The sequence below is a fragment of the Zalophus californianus genome, chromosome 16 (genome assembly GCF_009762305.2).
Source record: "Zalophus californianus isolate mZalCal1 chromosome 16, mZalCal1.pri.v2, whole genome shotgun sequence".
NCBI lineage: Eukaryota > Metazoa > Chordata > Mammalia > Carnivora > Otariidae > Zalophus > Zalophus californianus.
In genome coordinates this window covers 35533465-35546329 of record NC_045610.1, presented here as the reverse complement: position 1 = coordinate 35546329, position 12865 = coordinate 35533465, and the positions used below count along the sequence as shown (strand labels likewise).

The 12865-nt window shown below is 60.1% G+C and overlaps 1 protein-coding gene and 1 long non-coding RNA gene across 5 annotated transcripts in view; one reads left to right on the top strand and one right to left on the bottom strand.

Annotated features, from left to right (window-relative positions):
• LOC113907904 overlaps positions 1-254 on the bottom strand; it is a 38103-nt gene extending 37849 nt beyond the window's left edge. For both annotated transcript variants that reach the window (XR_003515312.2, XR_003515311.2), the window contains exon 1: positions 90-254. This is a non-coding gene — a long non-coding RNA (uncharacterized LOC113907904). The remainder of the gene's footprint in view (positions 1-89) is intronic.
• Positions 255-824: 570 nt separating this feature from the next.
• On the top strand, positions 825-10351 carry EPN3 (epsin 3). 3 transcript variants are annotated; one of them, XM_027624544.2, is made up of 10 exons: positions 825-1242; positions 4307-4983; positions 5893-6011; positions 6709-6789; positions 7133-7261; positions 8200-8287; positions 8766-9035; positions 9214-9330; positions 9463-9696; positions 9899-10351. In XM_027624544.2, exons 2-10 carry the CDS (start codon positions 4446-4448, stop codon positions 10231-10233), a joined length of 1911 nt encoding a protein of 636 aa, XP_027480345.1. In that variant the 5' UTR covers positions 825-1242; positions 4307-4445; the 3' UTR covers positions 10234-10351. The 3 variants fall into 3 exon arrangements, with proteins under 3 accessions (XP_027480345.1, XP_027480347.1, XP_027480348.1); XM_027624546.2 differs by lacking the exon at positions 6709-6789; XM_027624547.2 differs by lacking the exon at positions 8766-9035.
• Positions 10352-12865: the final 2514 nt, after the last annotated feature.

Sequence of the window (12865 nt, the reverse complement as noted above, 5' to 3'; positions counted from 1 at the left end):
AACTGGACCGCATGGGGCCTGGCTCCCTGAGATCCTCCCACTTCCACTCGGCCAAGGGCCCGGTCCCAGTCCCTGGGGATCATGCTTACCGCACCATCAGACCCTAGAGACCAGGTCCCCGTGTCCTCGGCAGCCTGTCTCATCCCCTCCTCGTGTCAGGCCAGGTGGCCCCCTTGAGCCACTTTTTGCCTTAAAAACAGCCGCTGGACATTACGTTCGCCCCCTCGCTCAGAGCAATGGGAAGTGGACAAGAGGTGGCTCCTGGAAAGGAAAGTCGGCTGTCAGCTCGACTCAGCACCTGAATGGCTTTCTGGCCAAAATCATCATTCAGGGCCAGGCCTCCTGTGCCGAGTGGGCTCCAGGCTCCCAGAGTTTGAAGAGCAACTTGGCTGAGGCTGGCCTCAACTGCCTTAAGTGCTGGTGGAGCAGAGGTGGGGACGGGAGATGGGGAGGTGGCCGCGGTCTCCCACCTGCTTGGTTTTGCATTTGGTGCTTCGGATAAAAACCTCATGGGCCGCAGCATCCTCCAGGTGAGAGTGGGAGGAGTTTTGGAGAGAGCAGGTCACTCTGTTCCTCAGGCCAAGAGGGGCTATGCCTGGAGCCTGGATGCTCCCTTCAGGGTGGCTGACGGGGCCAGCTGGAGCCCACAGAAAACAAATCCACCAAAGGGCCAGCCACCCCCGGGAGCGGTCTTCCTAGCCCAGCAGAGATGGGTAGGAGTGGGGTGGGTGTTGGAGCCCCCCACCCCCCGCCCTATTTCCTGCTGAGGCGGGGGAAGGGTTAACTCACTGCCGGGCGGGAGTGGGCCAGCAGCCCTGGCTCTGGATCTGTACCTCCTGGGGACAGCCAGCGGGCCGGCTTCCCACCTCGAAGGTGCCGCCTGCCCAGCCAGCAGGAAGGGGTTAACAAGCCCTGCGCGTCCTCCTGTGTCCTGTTACTGCTGAGGCAGACCTGCCCGGCCGGCTGAGCAACTTTCCTCCGAGGGCCGCCTGCCGGCTGGGCGTCTAAAACACCAGCGGCCAAGAGGCAGAGCTGCAGCCCGTTCTGGGGACCCTGCCGCCACCCTTCCAAGGGGTCTGCACCTCCTGGGAGGGGGGGGCGCATCGCCAGGACGAGGGTCCACGGTGGATGGCTCTGGGGACGACCTCGAGGCTGTGCTGTCCCCCTGCCGCGCGGGTCGGAAGGTCACTGCAGAGGCTGCTCGTGGTCCCGGGGCGGGGGCCAAGGGAGCCTGCACCAGAGGTAAGCTGGCCCCTCCCTGGCAGGGGTGGTGCCTGTCATGGAAGGCTTGGGGCTTTGTCTTCCTCCAGGTCCCAGGGAGAGGGGTGAGGAGGACAGGGCCAGAGAGGATCCTGGAGGCTTCCTGCCGGCTGCCCCTCCCTCCTCCCCCCCTGCAGCCCCCAGGAAGCAGGACTCAAGGGCTAGCTCCCCATCCTGAGGCCAGCATCTTTGGTGGCACTCCCCACAGGCTCCCATTCTCCTCTGCCCACCCCTCCTCCTCAGCCCCTGGCGGACCTCCAGCCTCAGGGCAGCCCCCACCACTGTCCAGGGTCCCAGGACACAGCCACCTCAGGGCGGACTTAAGCTTAGAGCTCTAGCTCACAGCCGTCCTTCCGCTGGCAAGAGTTACTCACTCCCTCCCCCCCACCCCCCACCCCATGGCTCCTGCTGACCTGGTGCAGGGCAGGGGCTCGGGCATGGGAGGCGCTCCCGGCCGGTGGGACACACACACACACACACACACACATGCGCACACACACACACACACACACACTTTGGACAAACTCTTGCACGTGACTCAACATATCTCAGCTCTTTCATTCTCCCACTCTGGGGATGCCCTCTACTTCCTTAGCCCTGACAGTTTCCCCAGTCCTGAGGAAGGAAGCCCGCTCTCCCCTGTAAAGTTCTCCTTGGCACCCTATATAAAGGAGAGAGCAGGGACTTATGCCCCATGGCCTGCCCCCCCCAGCCTGCCCCTCCCCACTCTGCTCCCTACCTTCCTGCCTCCGGCCCCCCCACCCCATCCCTGCACGAGCCTCTCAGGCTCTGCCTTCTCAGTGTCCTCCCCTCCACCTGACAGGGTCTGGCTCAAGGTCACTGCAGTAATTCCATACCCGCCCGCCTGGGCCTGCCGCTGCCGCCACAGGCTGCCGGGTTTCTGTTTCACTCCCTTTTATTTCTGGGCATATTGTGTTCGGTAAAACGCTGGGCTTGTAACACTGCTGGCAGGGCTCCCAGCTGCTCCCTCCCGCGTTCCTTCCTTTCCTCCTCCCTCCCTTCCGTCTTCCCTGGGCCTCACCCTGCCCCCCTCTTCCTCCCCACTTTGTCCCTTCTAACTTTAGGGGAGGGAAGTCCAGGAACCTCCCCGGGGCTTCCGATCCCTCCCTTCCCCCCAGCTCCAGCCAAGGTGCACAGAGAAGTCTCCTCCGTTCCCCCCCTTCTAGAAGGAGAGTCCAGGCAGGCCTGCAGGGTCCATGCTGAGGGCCCCTCCCAGTACCCCAGGCTGGGCTGGAGGGCTGGGGAAGCCAGGCTCTGGTAGGGCTGCTGGTGGAGTCAGGATGCCTGACTGGTTCTGCGGGTTTCCCTGGCCAGCACTGGGAGGGGTGTGCACTCAGGGCGGGCTGTGGGGCACAATTATTTCTCATCTTGACTCTTGCCACCCTCCAGCCCACCGGTTAGGGAGGTAAAGACGGGTCTGAGTCACGAGTGAGGGGGAGGCCAGGAGTTAAACAAGCATTAGTGGCATCCCCACAGAAGCCCTGCCAGGCTGGACGGACAGACAGCAGACAGAAGGTAGGCAGCCTTTCAGTCAGCATTCCATCCGCCCCGCTGCCCCACTGGATCCCCTCCTCTGGGACCAAGCTCTCCCAGGCACCTGGGTCCTGAAGAAGCCTGCCAAGACCTGCTGGCTGCTTTGAACTGAGCGCAAGGTTGGCAGGGCTGGGTGGAGGGAAAGTCCAGATGGGGGGAGGGCAGGACAGGCAGCCTCTGACTCCTGCCGAGTCCCAGGGTAGAGCTGAGAGGGGCAAAATCCATGGGTGGTGGTATTGGTGGGGGTTCACAGGTGGTGTGGACGTTCTGCGGGTCCAGCCTGTGTGTGTGTGTGTGTGTGTGTGTGTGTGTGTACCCATACCAGAGGAACGGCTGTGGCAGGGGGATTCTGGTTTGGGTTTCTGGTAGGGCCCTGGGAGAACCTTTTTCTTGAGCCTGGGTTTGCTTTCCCCAGATGGCCTGGTCCTGAAGCTGGGGGGAGGACAGCAGGCTGAACCTGTTTCCCCCTCAGCTGGGGTATCAGGGGTCTGCCACGCACCCAGGGCCTCAGATTTGGGGTGCTCAGACCAGCCTTGCCTTCAGGGAGCTTACACTCTGATTGAGATGGAACTGAAACAATAAAGCAATCAGATGAATTGATTACAAATTACAACCCTGGCAATAAGTATCGGATTCATCTTCTAGAGACCTAGGGGTTAGTCCCAGCTCTGCCGCCTATACGCCGTGCCACTGTGGGCAGGCCACGTCCCCTCCCTGACCTCAGTGCTCTTGTGTGTACCACAGGGGTGGCTGTGGCTAGGTCTCTTTGAGAGGCAGGCCCACCTTCCTGCCTCATACTCCTCTCTGGGCTTCTGGCCCAGCTCAAGTATTCCCTCTGAGCTACCCTTCCTCACCCTGCAGCTTCACCTTACCTTCAGATCTCCGGCCGTCACCTCCACTGGGAAGTCCCCCCTGATTTTCCTAGCTTGGGTGCTCCTGGGCATGCCCACGCTCGACTGAATCGTCTGTGCCCCTGCAACTGGATGTGTGTGGGCCAGGACTTATGCTCTGTGCCTGGCACAGTGTTGGGCTCAGAGAAGGCCCCAGGAACTAGGCATTGAATGAATTAAGGTGTACAAACTAAAGCCATGAGAAATGAGGAGATTGGGGACCGAGGAGCTGGAAAGGATTGGTCCTAACCTAGATCCTGGCAGAAATGGAAGCCATAGCCAGGCAGGAACAGGGCGGGCAGGCATTCCTGGGGTGACTTTTGTGTCTCTCGCTCAGGGCAAGGGCTGGGGGGTGGGGTTGTCTGCCAGGGTAGTTCCTGGCTCACACCAGCTCCATGAACCTCACTTCTTGGTCTGTGAATGGAGGTAATAATAATCTCAACTTTGTAGTGCGGCTGTGATGAGCAATGAGCACGCGAAGCTAGAAGTGCCTGCCAACGGCGGCTCCTGGCCGCGGGGACCCCTGGCCAGGCCTTCAGTCTGTGGCTGAGTGGCCGCTGAGGCAGGCCATCGCCCCTGAGTTCCGTCCCTCTCTTCCTCAGACCCATGTGGAACCCAAGGACGCAGCCGCTCTGTTGAGAGCACGGCGGCCCATCTCTGGAGACCGTGACCTCGAGACGGTGGCCCTCGGCCCTCCACCTCCAGCTGGGGCAGGGGCCGCCCATCTCCAAGTCCCCAGCCATGACGACCTCTGCGCTGCGGCGCCAGGTGAAGAACATCGTGCACAACTACTCGGAGGCGGAGATCAAGGTGCGCGAGGCCACCAGCAATGACCCGTGGGGCCCGCCCAGCTCGCTCATGTCGGAGATCGCCGACCTGACCTTCAACACAGTGGCCTTCGCCGAGGTCATGGGCATGCTGTGGCGGCGGCTCAACGACAGTGGCAAGAACTGGCGGCACGTGTACAAGGCGCTGACGCTGCTGGACTACCTGCTCAAGACGGGCTCCGAGCGGGTGGCCCATCAGTGCCGCGAGAACCTCTACACCATCCAGACGCTCAAGGACTTCCAGTACATCGACCGCGACGGCAAGGACCAGGGCGTCAACGTGCGCGAGAAGGTCAAGCAGGTGATGGCCTTGCTCAAGGACGAGGAGCGCCTCCGGCAGGAGCGGACCCATGCCCTCAAGACCAAGGAGCGCATGGCGCTGGAGGGCACAGGCATTGGCAGCGGGCAGCCGGGCCTCGGTCGCTCTCGCGGTTCCCCGTCCTCCTACAACTGTGAGTGAGCCCCGGGGCTGGGGCCGGGGGGCAGCCTGAGTTCCGAGGGATGTCACGAGCATTCACAGGGATGAGGAATGGGGCGCGGAAGACAGCCGCCAGGCACAGCAGGTGGCCCACAGGTTAATGCACAGCGGGGGCCGGGAGCTGTCCAGGGTGGGACAGTGTGGCCGCCGCCCGATCCGGTAGCAGGCGGTCTTGTGCCCCCTTCCGGCTGAGTGATCTAGACAGCCGCCTCTCTGAATCTCTGCTTCCTCATCTGTGAAGTAGGGAAAATCTTATCTACTCCAGTTGCTGGATGTGAGAATTAAGTGAGACCAGGCCCAGGAATGCCCTTGGCCTTGTGCCCAGACACATGGCACAGGGCGTTCCATCAGTGGCATTCCTCATGACCCCTTGCTCGAGGGCACTGTCCTTGAAAACAGGGGTGGCTGCAGAGCCGTTCTTGACTCTCCTCCCTGCCCTGCTGTGGGCTTCCTGGATCTGAGGGGTATTCAGGAGGGCCCTCCTTTCGTAAAGCCCTTGATGACGTGGCCTTGACTGACAGCCCTTGAAACCTCCCTCGTCACTGGACCCCAGCAGGATGGGACCCTCCCACGGGAAGAGTGCAGGAGCCGGAGGAGGGGACCTGGCTTTGAGTCTTACATCAGGAGCCCGGCCAGGCAACCCTGAGCTAGTGGCACCTCTGTAAAGGAGGGATTGGAGTCTCTGGCGGGGGTGGAATGGGGAACCGTACACCAAGGGCCAGGCATGCCGCCTGGGCCCCTGGAGCCCTCTACTGCCGGCCGTTTCCTTCCTCCTCAGTTTCCTTCTCTGAGCCTTAACTTTCTGATGGGGGGAAGTGGGGGGGAGTGGCTCGGGCACCTCTGTGGTTACAGAAGCCACGATGGCTGCTGCTGGTCGTTGCAGCCTCCTCCTCGTCGCCCCGCTACACCTCTGACTTGGAGCAGGCCCGGCCCCAGACGTCAGGAGAAGAGGAGCTGCAGCTCCAGCTGGCCCTGGCCATGAGCCGTGAGGAGGCTGAGAAGGTGAGTCCCCTGGGGCAGCCTGGGAGGCCCCACAGCTGGGCTGGGGGTGGCATGGGGGGGACTAGAAGGAGGAAGGAAGGGTACCCCGATGCCCCACACCCTTGACTCCTAGGATCCTCTACTCTGGGCCCCGAGACCCCAGTCCAGCTCCCAAGGACAGCACCGGGCCTGTCCTTGTCCCTGCGATTGTTCTGGCAGGGACTGCCTCCCTGCCTCCAGTCCCCTCTGGCTGGGCCTAGAAAGGGCAGTGAGTACCTAGTGGGTTGAGGGTACGTGTGTGTCTTCCGCGCCTGCTGCAGTCCCGTGGAAGGGAAACAGTGAGTGTGCTGGGAGACACAGAGATGTGCTGACCCCACAACCCCTGCCATCAGCTGTCCTTTTGGGGGGACAGGGAACCACCCCCGATATCATCCGCTCTGCCTCTGTGGATCCAGGTAGACTGGGAGGGAAGCAGCTGGGGTTGGGCTTGGGGGCACTCAGGGAACCCAGAAGAAAAGGATCAAGCTTCTGGATTTTGAAACTGGTAGCAGATCCAGGCAGGGAGGAGGCCACACCCACCTTGCTGCCTGGGAGCTGGCCGCTCGCACCCACTCAGAGTGGGCACTTCTCTCTCCATCCCTTTCCCCCTGCAGGGCTATGTGGCCTGGGAGTGCACGGAGCACTGGGCCCTATTCACCCCTCTCTTCCTCCCTAACAGCCAGTCCCCCCAGCCTCCCACAGGGATGAGGATCTGCAACTGCAGCTGGCTCTGCGTCTGAGCCGGCAGGAGCATGAGAAGGTAGTGGGCCGAGCCTCCTGTGCTGGTGCAGGTGCAGATGCTGGTGCAGGTGCAGATGCTGGTGCAGGTGCTGGTGTAGGAGCAGGTGCAGATGCTGGTGCAGGTGCAGGTGCTGGTGTAGGAGCAGGTGCAGGTGCTGGTGCAGGTGCTGGTGTAGGAGCAAGAGCAGGTGCACGTGCTGGTGCAGGTGCTGCATAGGCACTAACCAGGCTCCTCCCGCTCTGCCCGGCGGTCCTGCTGTGCCTAACCTCTCTCTCACTGCACCCTTCTCAACTCCAGCTCCAGTCCCCTCCAGTCCAGCCTGGGCTGCTCATGCTGTCCTCACTCCTCTTGCCTTCTGCAGGAGGTGAGGTCCTGGCCGGGAGATGACTCCCCTGTGGCCAATGGCGCTGGGGCTGCGGTCCGCCGTTGGCAAGATAAAAAGCCAGAGAGAGAAGAGAGAAAGGAGGAGGAGAAGCTGGAAACCAGCCAGGTAGGGAGAGGCTGCGGTGCATGGGCTGACTGAGCCTGCGACATGAACTGAGTTGATATTTGTAGAGTTTAGAACCATGCTTCATATACAGTAAACACTGTTAAAGCATTTATTCAATGAAAATGAGAGTGGAGGGGTGTGGTAGCCCCCAGACCCAGACCGCACGGGCTGATGACTGAGCTGAGAGCGAAGTGGGATACAAAGAATCCTGATCTGAGGCCCCAGGATTTGGGTTCTAGATTTGCTGCCACTCTGACTTGGGGCACATCACTGTTGTGGCCTCAGTTTCCCCCTTTTGTTGGACAGCTCCACCTCTGGTGTTCTAGGATTATGTGATGCTGTGGATGCAGCTGGGCGGGCGGGCTCAGGCACATGGTACTGACAATATCTTGGGTTCATACACATACTTTCCAAGAATAGGGGAGTGGGTAGCTGCTGGGAACAAAGCCACCCTCCAAAGCAGTGCATGCTACCCCTAGGGTGTCTCTGTCCCCTTTCTGCCCATGTTCACGGTGGCTAGTTTCTGACTTAGGAAGGCAGACTTGTCATAAGATCTTTTACCACCAATGGGCTGGGGATCACGACAGTTGAGGAAGGGGTCAGGCAGGCCCGGGTTTTATCCCAGCTCTGCCTCTCCCCAGCTGTGTGACTTCATGCAAAGCTTCTCCCCTCTCTGGGCCTCAGCTGGTGCATCTGTAAAATGGGCACACCACTACCCGCATTACCTACTGCACAGGGTTGTTATGAACATCAGGCACTAAGTGGATGAGTAAACATTTTATAAACTGCAAAGCACTGTACAGAGGTGAGAGATCATTAGTAGATGTTTGTGAAATGAATAAAGGAGAGAATGAGCTGGACTGAGGGAGACGGGCCAGGGACTGCCCTCCTCTGGTCTTGCCCACTTCTGAGCCATGGCTGCCTCTCCCACTCCACAGTCCTCCATCCTGGACTTGGCAGACATCTTCGCACCCACCCCGGCCCTGCCCTCCACTCACTGCTCCGCTGACCCATGGGACATCCCAGGTGGGCATGCAGGGCTGCAAGAGGTTCCCACGCTGGCCCCAGAAAGCCCCTTCCTTCCCAGGCCACTTGCTGGCACCCACTCCCCATAGCTGAGGACCACTGGGCAAGTCACTCACCCTTCTGAGCCTCAGTTTCCTCTGGGACATGGGGTTGTAGTGAGGGATGGGAGAGCACGTATGGAAGAGACCCGCTCATGGAAAACTCAGAAATGTTCTCTTGTTTCCCCTGGTCACTCTGCCTTTCCTGTCCCAGCCCATCCCTGACTGGGAAGGTGGCCTGAGCTGCCTGTGCCTGGGAGTCCAGGCTCCTGGCATAACTCGCTCAATATGGGCTCCAGCTTGCTGGGTGGGTCCTGAGTCAGCATCCCATCTGTGAGATGGGACCCTTGGCCTCCCAACTCGGCCTGGGTAACTGGGAAGGGCCCTGGACTGGGTGTAAAGGTGGGCCTGAGGTCATGGCTGTGCTGTTCCTGTTTTAGGTCTCAGGCCGAACACAGAGCCCAGTGGCTCCTCCTGGGGGCCTTCTGCAGACCCCTGGTCTCCTATTCCCTCAGGAAGTGCCCTGTCCAGAAGCCAGCCTTGGGACTTGCCCCCTATGCTCTCCTCCTCTGAGCCCTGGGGCCGGACCCCAGTACTGCCCGCCAGACCCCCTTCCACAGACCTCTGGGCACAGAACTCCCCCCAGCACAAACTCCCCGATACTGGGGCTGACCCTTGGGGGGCCTCAGTGGAGACCTCCAATGCACCTGGTAAGCAGAGGGCCAGAGGGTGTGGGTGAGGGGCTGGAGGACTTCTGGGTCTCCTCCCTCCAGTGCCAAGGGGCAGCACATTCTGTCTGTGTTAAGAGGGCTGCTTGCCTGAAAGGGGTCAGACCAGTGCCTGCCCTTTTTGCCAACCTACCTCCTCTCCCTCTTCCTCCTTGGCCAGCTCTAGGTGGTACCTCGCCCTTTGACCCATTTGCCAAACCTCCAGTATCCACAGAGACCAAGGAGGGGCCAGAGTGTGCCCAGGCCCTGCCCTCGGGGAAGCCCAGCAGTCCTGCGGGTAAGCAGGAGGCAGGGGATGATACAGCTCTGGGGAATGATGAGGCCCACCCAGAGGTGACCTCCCTCCTCTTCTTCCCACAGAGTGACCATTCCCTCTCCCTACCAATGAGTTCTATCATCTCTGTTCCAGAGCTGGACCTGTTTGGAGACCCCATCCCCAGTTCCAAGCAAAATGGCACCAAGGAGCCAGATGCGTTTGACCTGGGGGTACTGGGGGAAGCGCTAACCCAGCGCCGCAGCAAGGAGGCCCGAACATGCCGGACTCCAGAGTCTTTCCTGGGCCCTTCAGCCTCCTCTTTGGTCAACCTTGATTCATTAGTCAAGGCGCCCCAGGCTGCAAAGACCCGAAACCCCTTCCTGACAGGTAGGATACCCCTTGTCCCCGCCGGGTCTCAACACTAGGGGCCTCCTGCTCTCTCCATCACTCTTTTCAGAGCCCGGCCCCTGCCCTAAAAATCTTACTCTTCTTCCCTATTTCTGAGACCCCAGATCTTGCCTCCCCTCCCCCCATTTAGGGCTGCGTCCCTTGGCGCGCTCCAAGCCCCCCACCCACTCTCGTTCCGCAGGTCTCAGCGCTCCATCTCCCACCAACCCGTTCGGTGCAGGCGAGCAGGGCAGGCCCACCCTGGACCAGATGCGCACCGGGTCGCCGAAGCTGGGCTTGGCGGCCAGCGGGCCGGTCGGGGCGCCCTTGGGCTCCATGACCTACAGCGCCTCCCTGCCCCTCCCGCTCAGCAGCGTGCCAGCCGGCGTGACCCTCCCCGCCTCGGTCAGCGTCTTCCCGCAGGCGGGCGCCTTCACACCGCCGCTCGCGAGCCTGCCGCAGCCGCTGCTGCCCACGTCGGGCTCTGCCGGGCCCTTGCAGCAGCCTCCGCAGGCGGGCACCAACCCCTTCCTTTGAGCGCAGCCCCGCCCCGCCCCCGCCGCCCGGCGCATGCGCGCGCGAGGGCCCGCCCCCGGCGGGCGGCGGGGCGGGGCGGGGGCGGAGCGGGCTGTCACCCCCCCACCCCCCCAGGTCCCGCCCCGGGAAGCCCGGAAAGGCTGGGACTTCGCCCCGCGGCCCGCCTCGGCGCTCGTCCGGGCCTCCGCAGCACTCCGCGGCTCCTGGAACTTGAGACTGACGACTTCCCGGGGCTGAGACCACGCCCGCGTGGTAAAGACTGGAGCCCGCCGACTCCCCTCCCACCAAGTGGACCCTTTGCGAGGCGTAGCGGCTGGGTCAGGGCCACAGCGCGAATCTCCGGCTGCCGTGGGAACAAGTGCCCCGCAGTGTGGGGCGCAAAAATGCTCCCACTTTCCGTGCAACCCCCACAGCCTGGCACCTTCGCTTCCAGATGCTCCCCAGGCTCCCACTCATTCTCTCATTTCATTCATTTACCACAGATCAGCACTGGGGATGATCTCATGGCAGGGAACAATAGGCAGGTGTTCCCATTCGCTGCGCACTCGTTCTCTGCTAAGCACTTTAGACAGATTATTTAATTTAATCCTTACAACGATCCTCTGAGGTAGATCATACTATTCCCACTCATGGCTGGCTACATAATTTGTGGGGCCCAGTGCAAAATGAAGAGGTGGGGCCCTTTTTCCAAATTAAGAATTTCAAAATGGGGGCAGCAAAGCGTTAAACCAAGTGCATAACCCTTGGTCCTGCTCTCATTTTATAGGTGAGTGAACAGGCTCAGAGAGGTTAAGCGGCATGCTCAAAGTCACAAAGCTATCCCGGACCGGGGCTGGGATTCCTGACTGTCTGGCTCCACAGCCCTGAGCTCCCAGGCTGTACCCCAGGTTTCATTTGCAAATATTGACCTACCGTGAACAAAGTGCCGGGCTCACCTGGGAGGGATCCAAGAATTGCTAAGCCCACGGCCTCCAGGAGCTCGGAACTCAGTGGGGAGACAAGCCTGGTCCTGGAGCCCTCCGGCTTTGTTTTACTGAGTCACCTTAAATCTGGCTCTACCCTCCCCCACCTTCCTTCCCACCCACCCCACCCCCCTTCCCGGACAAGAAATTCAATCTCAGCCCTGCTGAGAGAGCCTGACCCCTCCTGAGGGCTTATGTCGGGTCTAAGAAACCAAGGGGAGGTTTCTTGGTATCAGGCAGGGCCTGGTACCTTCTGAAGTCCACCATGGTCACCCCCATTCCTTTTCTCCTCAATGCTCTCCCACCACTGGACCACCCGACACTGATTTGTCCTCAGTGCTCAGGGTCTGGCCCTACTAGCAGCCCCCACCCCCTTTTAGGTCACTGAGGGAAAACAGCCTTCCATAGACCAGAAACACCAAAGTGTGTGTGTGTGGGGGGGGGAACAATGCTGCTCTCTTTCTTAAGTGGAAGGGGGACTGGGGAAAGGAGCTGCTTTTTTTTGTTTGTTTGTTCTTTGTTTGGGAGGGAGGGAGGGAGTCCTACCATGGCTGTTACAGGCAGGATGGACAAGAGCACATACCTAGGAGTCAGACCGACAAAGTTCAAAACTCTGCTCCAAGATTTGCACTTAATAATAATTATCACTTAGTAATAAGTGGTTATGCTCCCTGACCTTGAGTAAATTACTTAACCTCTCTATGACTCTGTGCCTCCATTTCCTTATTTGTTAAATGGGAACAAGAGTTTCTTCCCTATGAGGTTGCTATGTGGCTCCTCCCAGGCCAGTGTTCATTTGGCCCCCGGCCCACCCTCTTCAGAGACACTACCCGTGAGCAATGAGTCCATCATACCCCTCATTCCTGGTCTTGCCAGGCAGTGCCCAGAGTCCAGCCCCCATCTGTCTTCGGCCACACACACCTGGGAGGTCTCCATCCTTGGTTGCTGCCTTACCCATCGCCTCTCCCCTACCTGGGCCCTCCTCTTCTAAACTGGCTCTCCCTTGTGGACTTGACTTTCCTGAGGATTCCCAAGGGGTGCTGCCTGACCCCCACAAAGAAGAGGTTGGTAGCCTTGCTCCCCGTAACTCCTTCTGGACCATTTGCCTCCTATAAGAGCCTTCCTTCTTGGAGGCTGGAGCCACTTGGCCGTCCTGCCTGCTCTCCACCTGGGGCTGTGCTCCACCTCATTCTCACCATGATTCGGTCTTGGCTCACAATCTCCTCACCCAGATCTTGCTTAACTCTGCGTGACTCCATTATTCAGGAGGATGGCCTTGACCTCTCAGCTACCCTTACCCATGGTCACTCTTTTGGGCTTGTCATCACCCTAAATTCCTTCACATTCAAGGCAGGCTTCCTGCTCTCTGATCTTAATCTCATTTCTTCCAGGGAGCACCCACCAGACCCTCCACCTGCCAGCCTTTCCGCCACCACTCCAACCTTCTCAGAGATCGCTTCTCTCCTTGATGTCAGTTGCCTTCTCTCAACCAAATCCTTCCCCTTGATATTTGCCATAATTAGCCTCATCCATCTTGAAAGTCTTTCCATCTTTCCCCTCAGATGAAGCACCCATGCTACTTCTCTGCCTCCTTTCTTTTCCCTCCTCCTGACCCACTCCAGTCGGCTTTTGTTGTCAGCCAAGCCCACCCAGTGACCCATGTTGCTAAG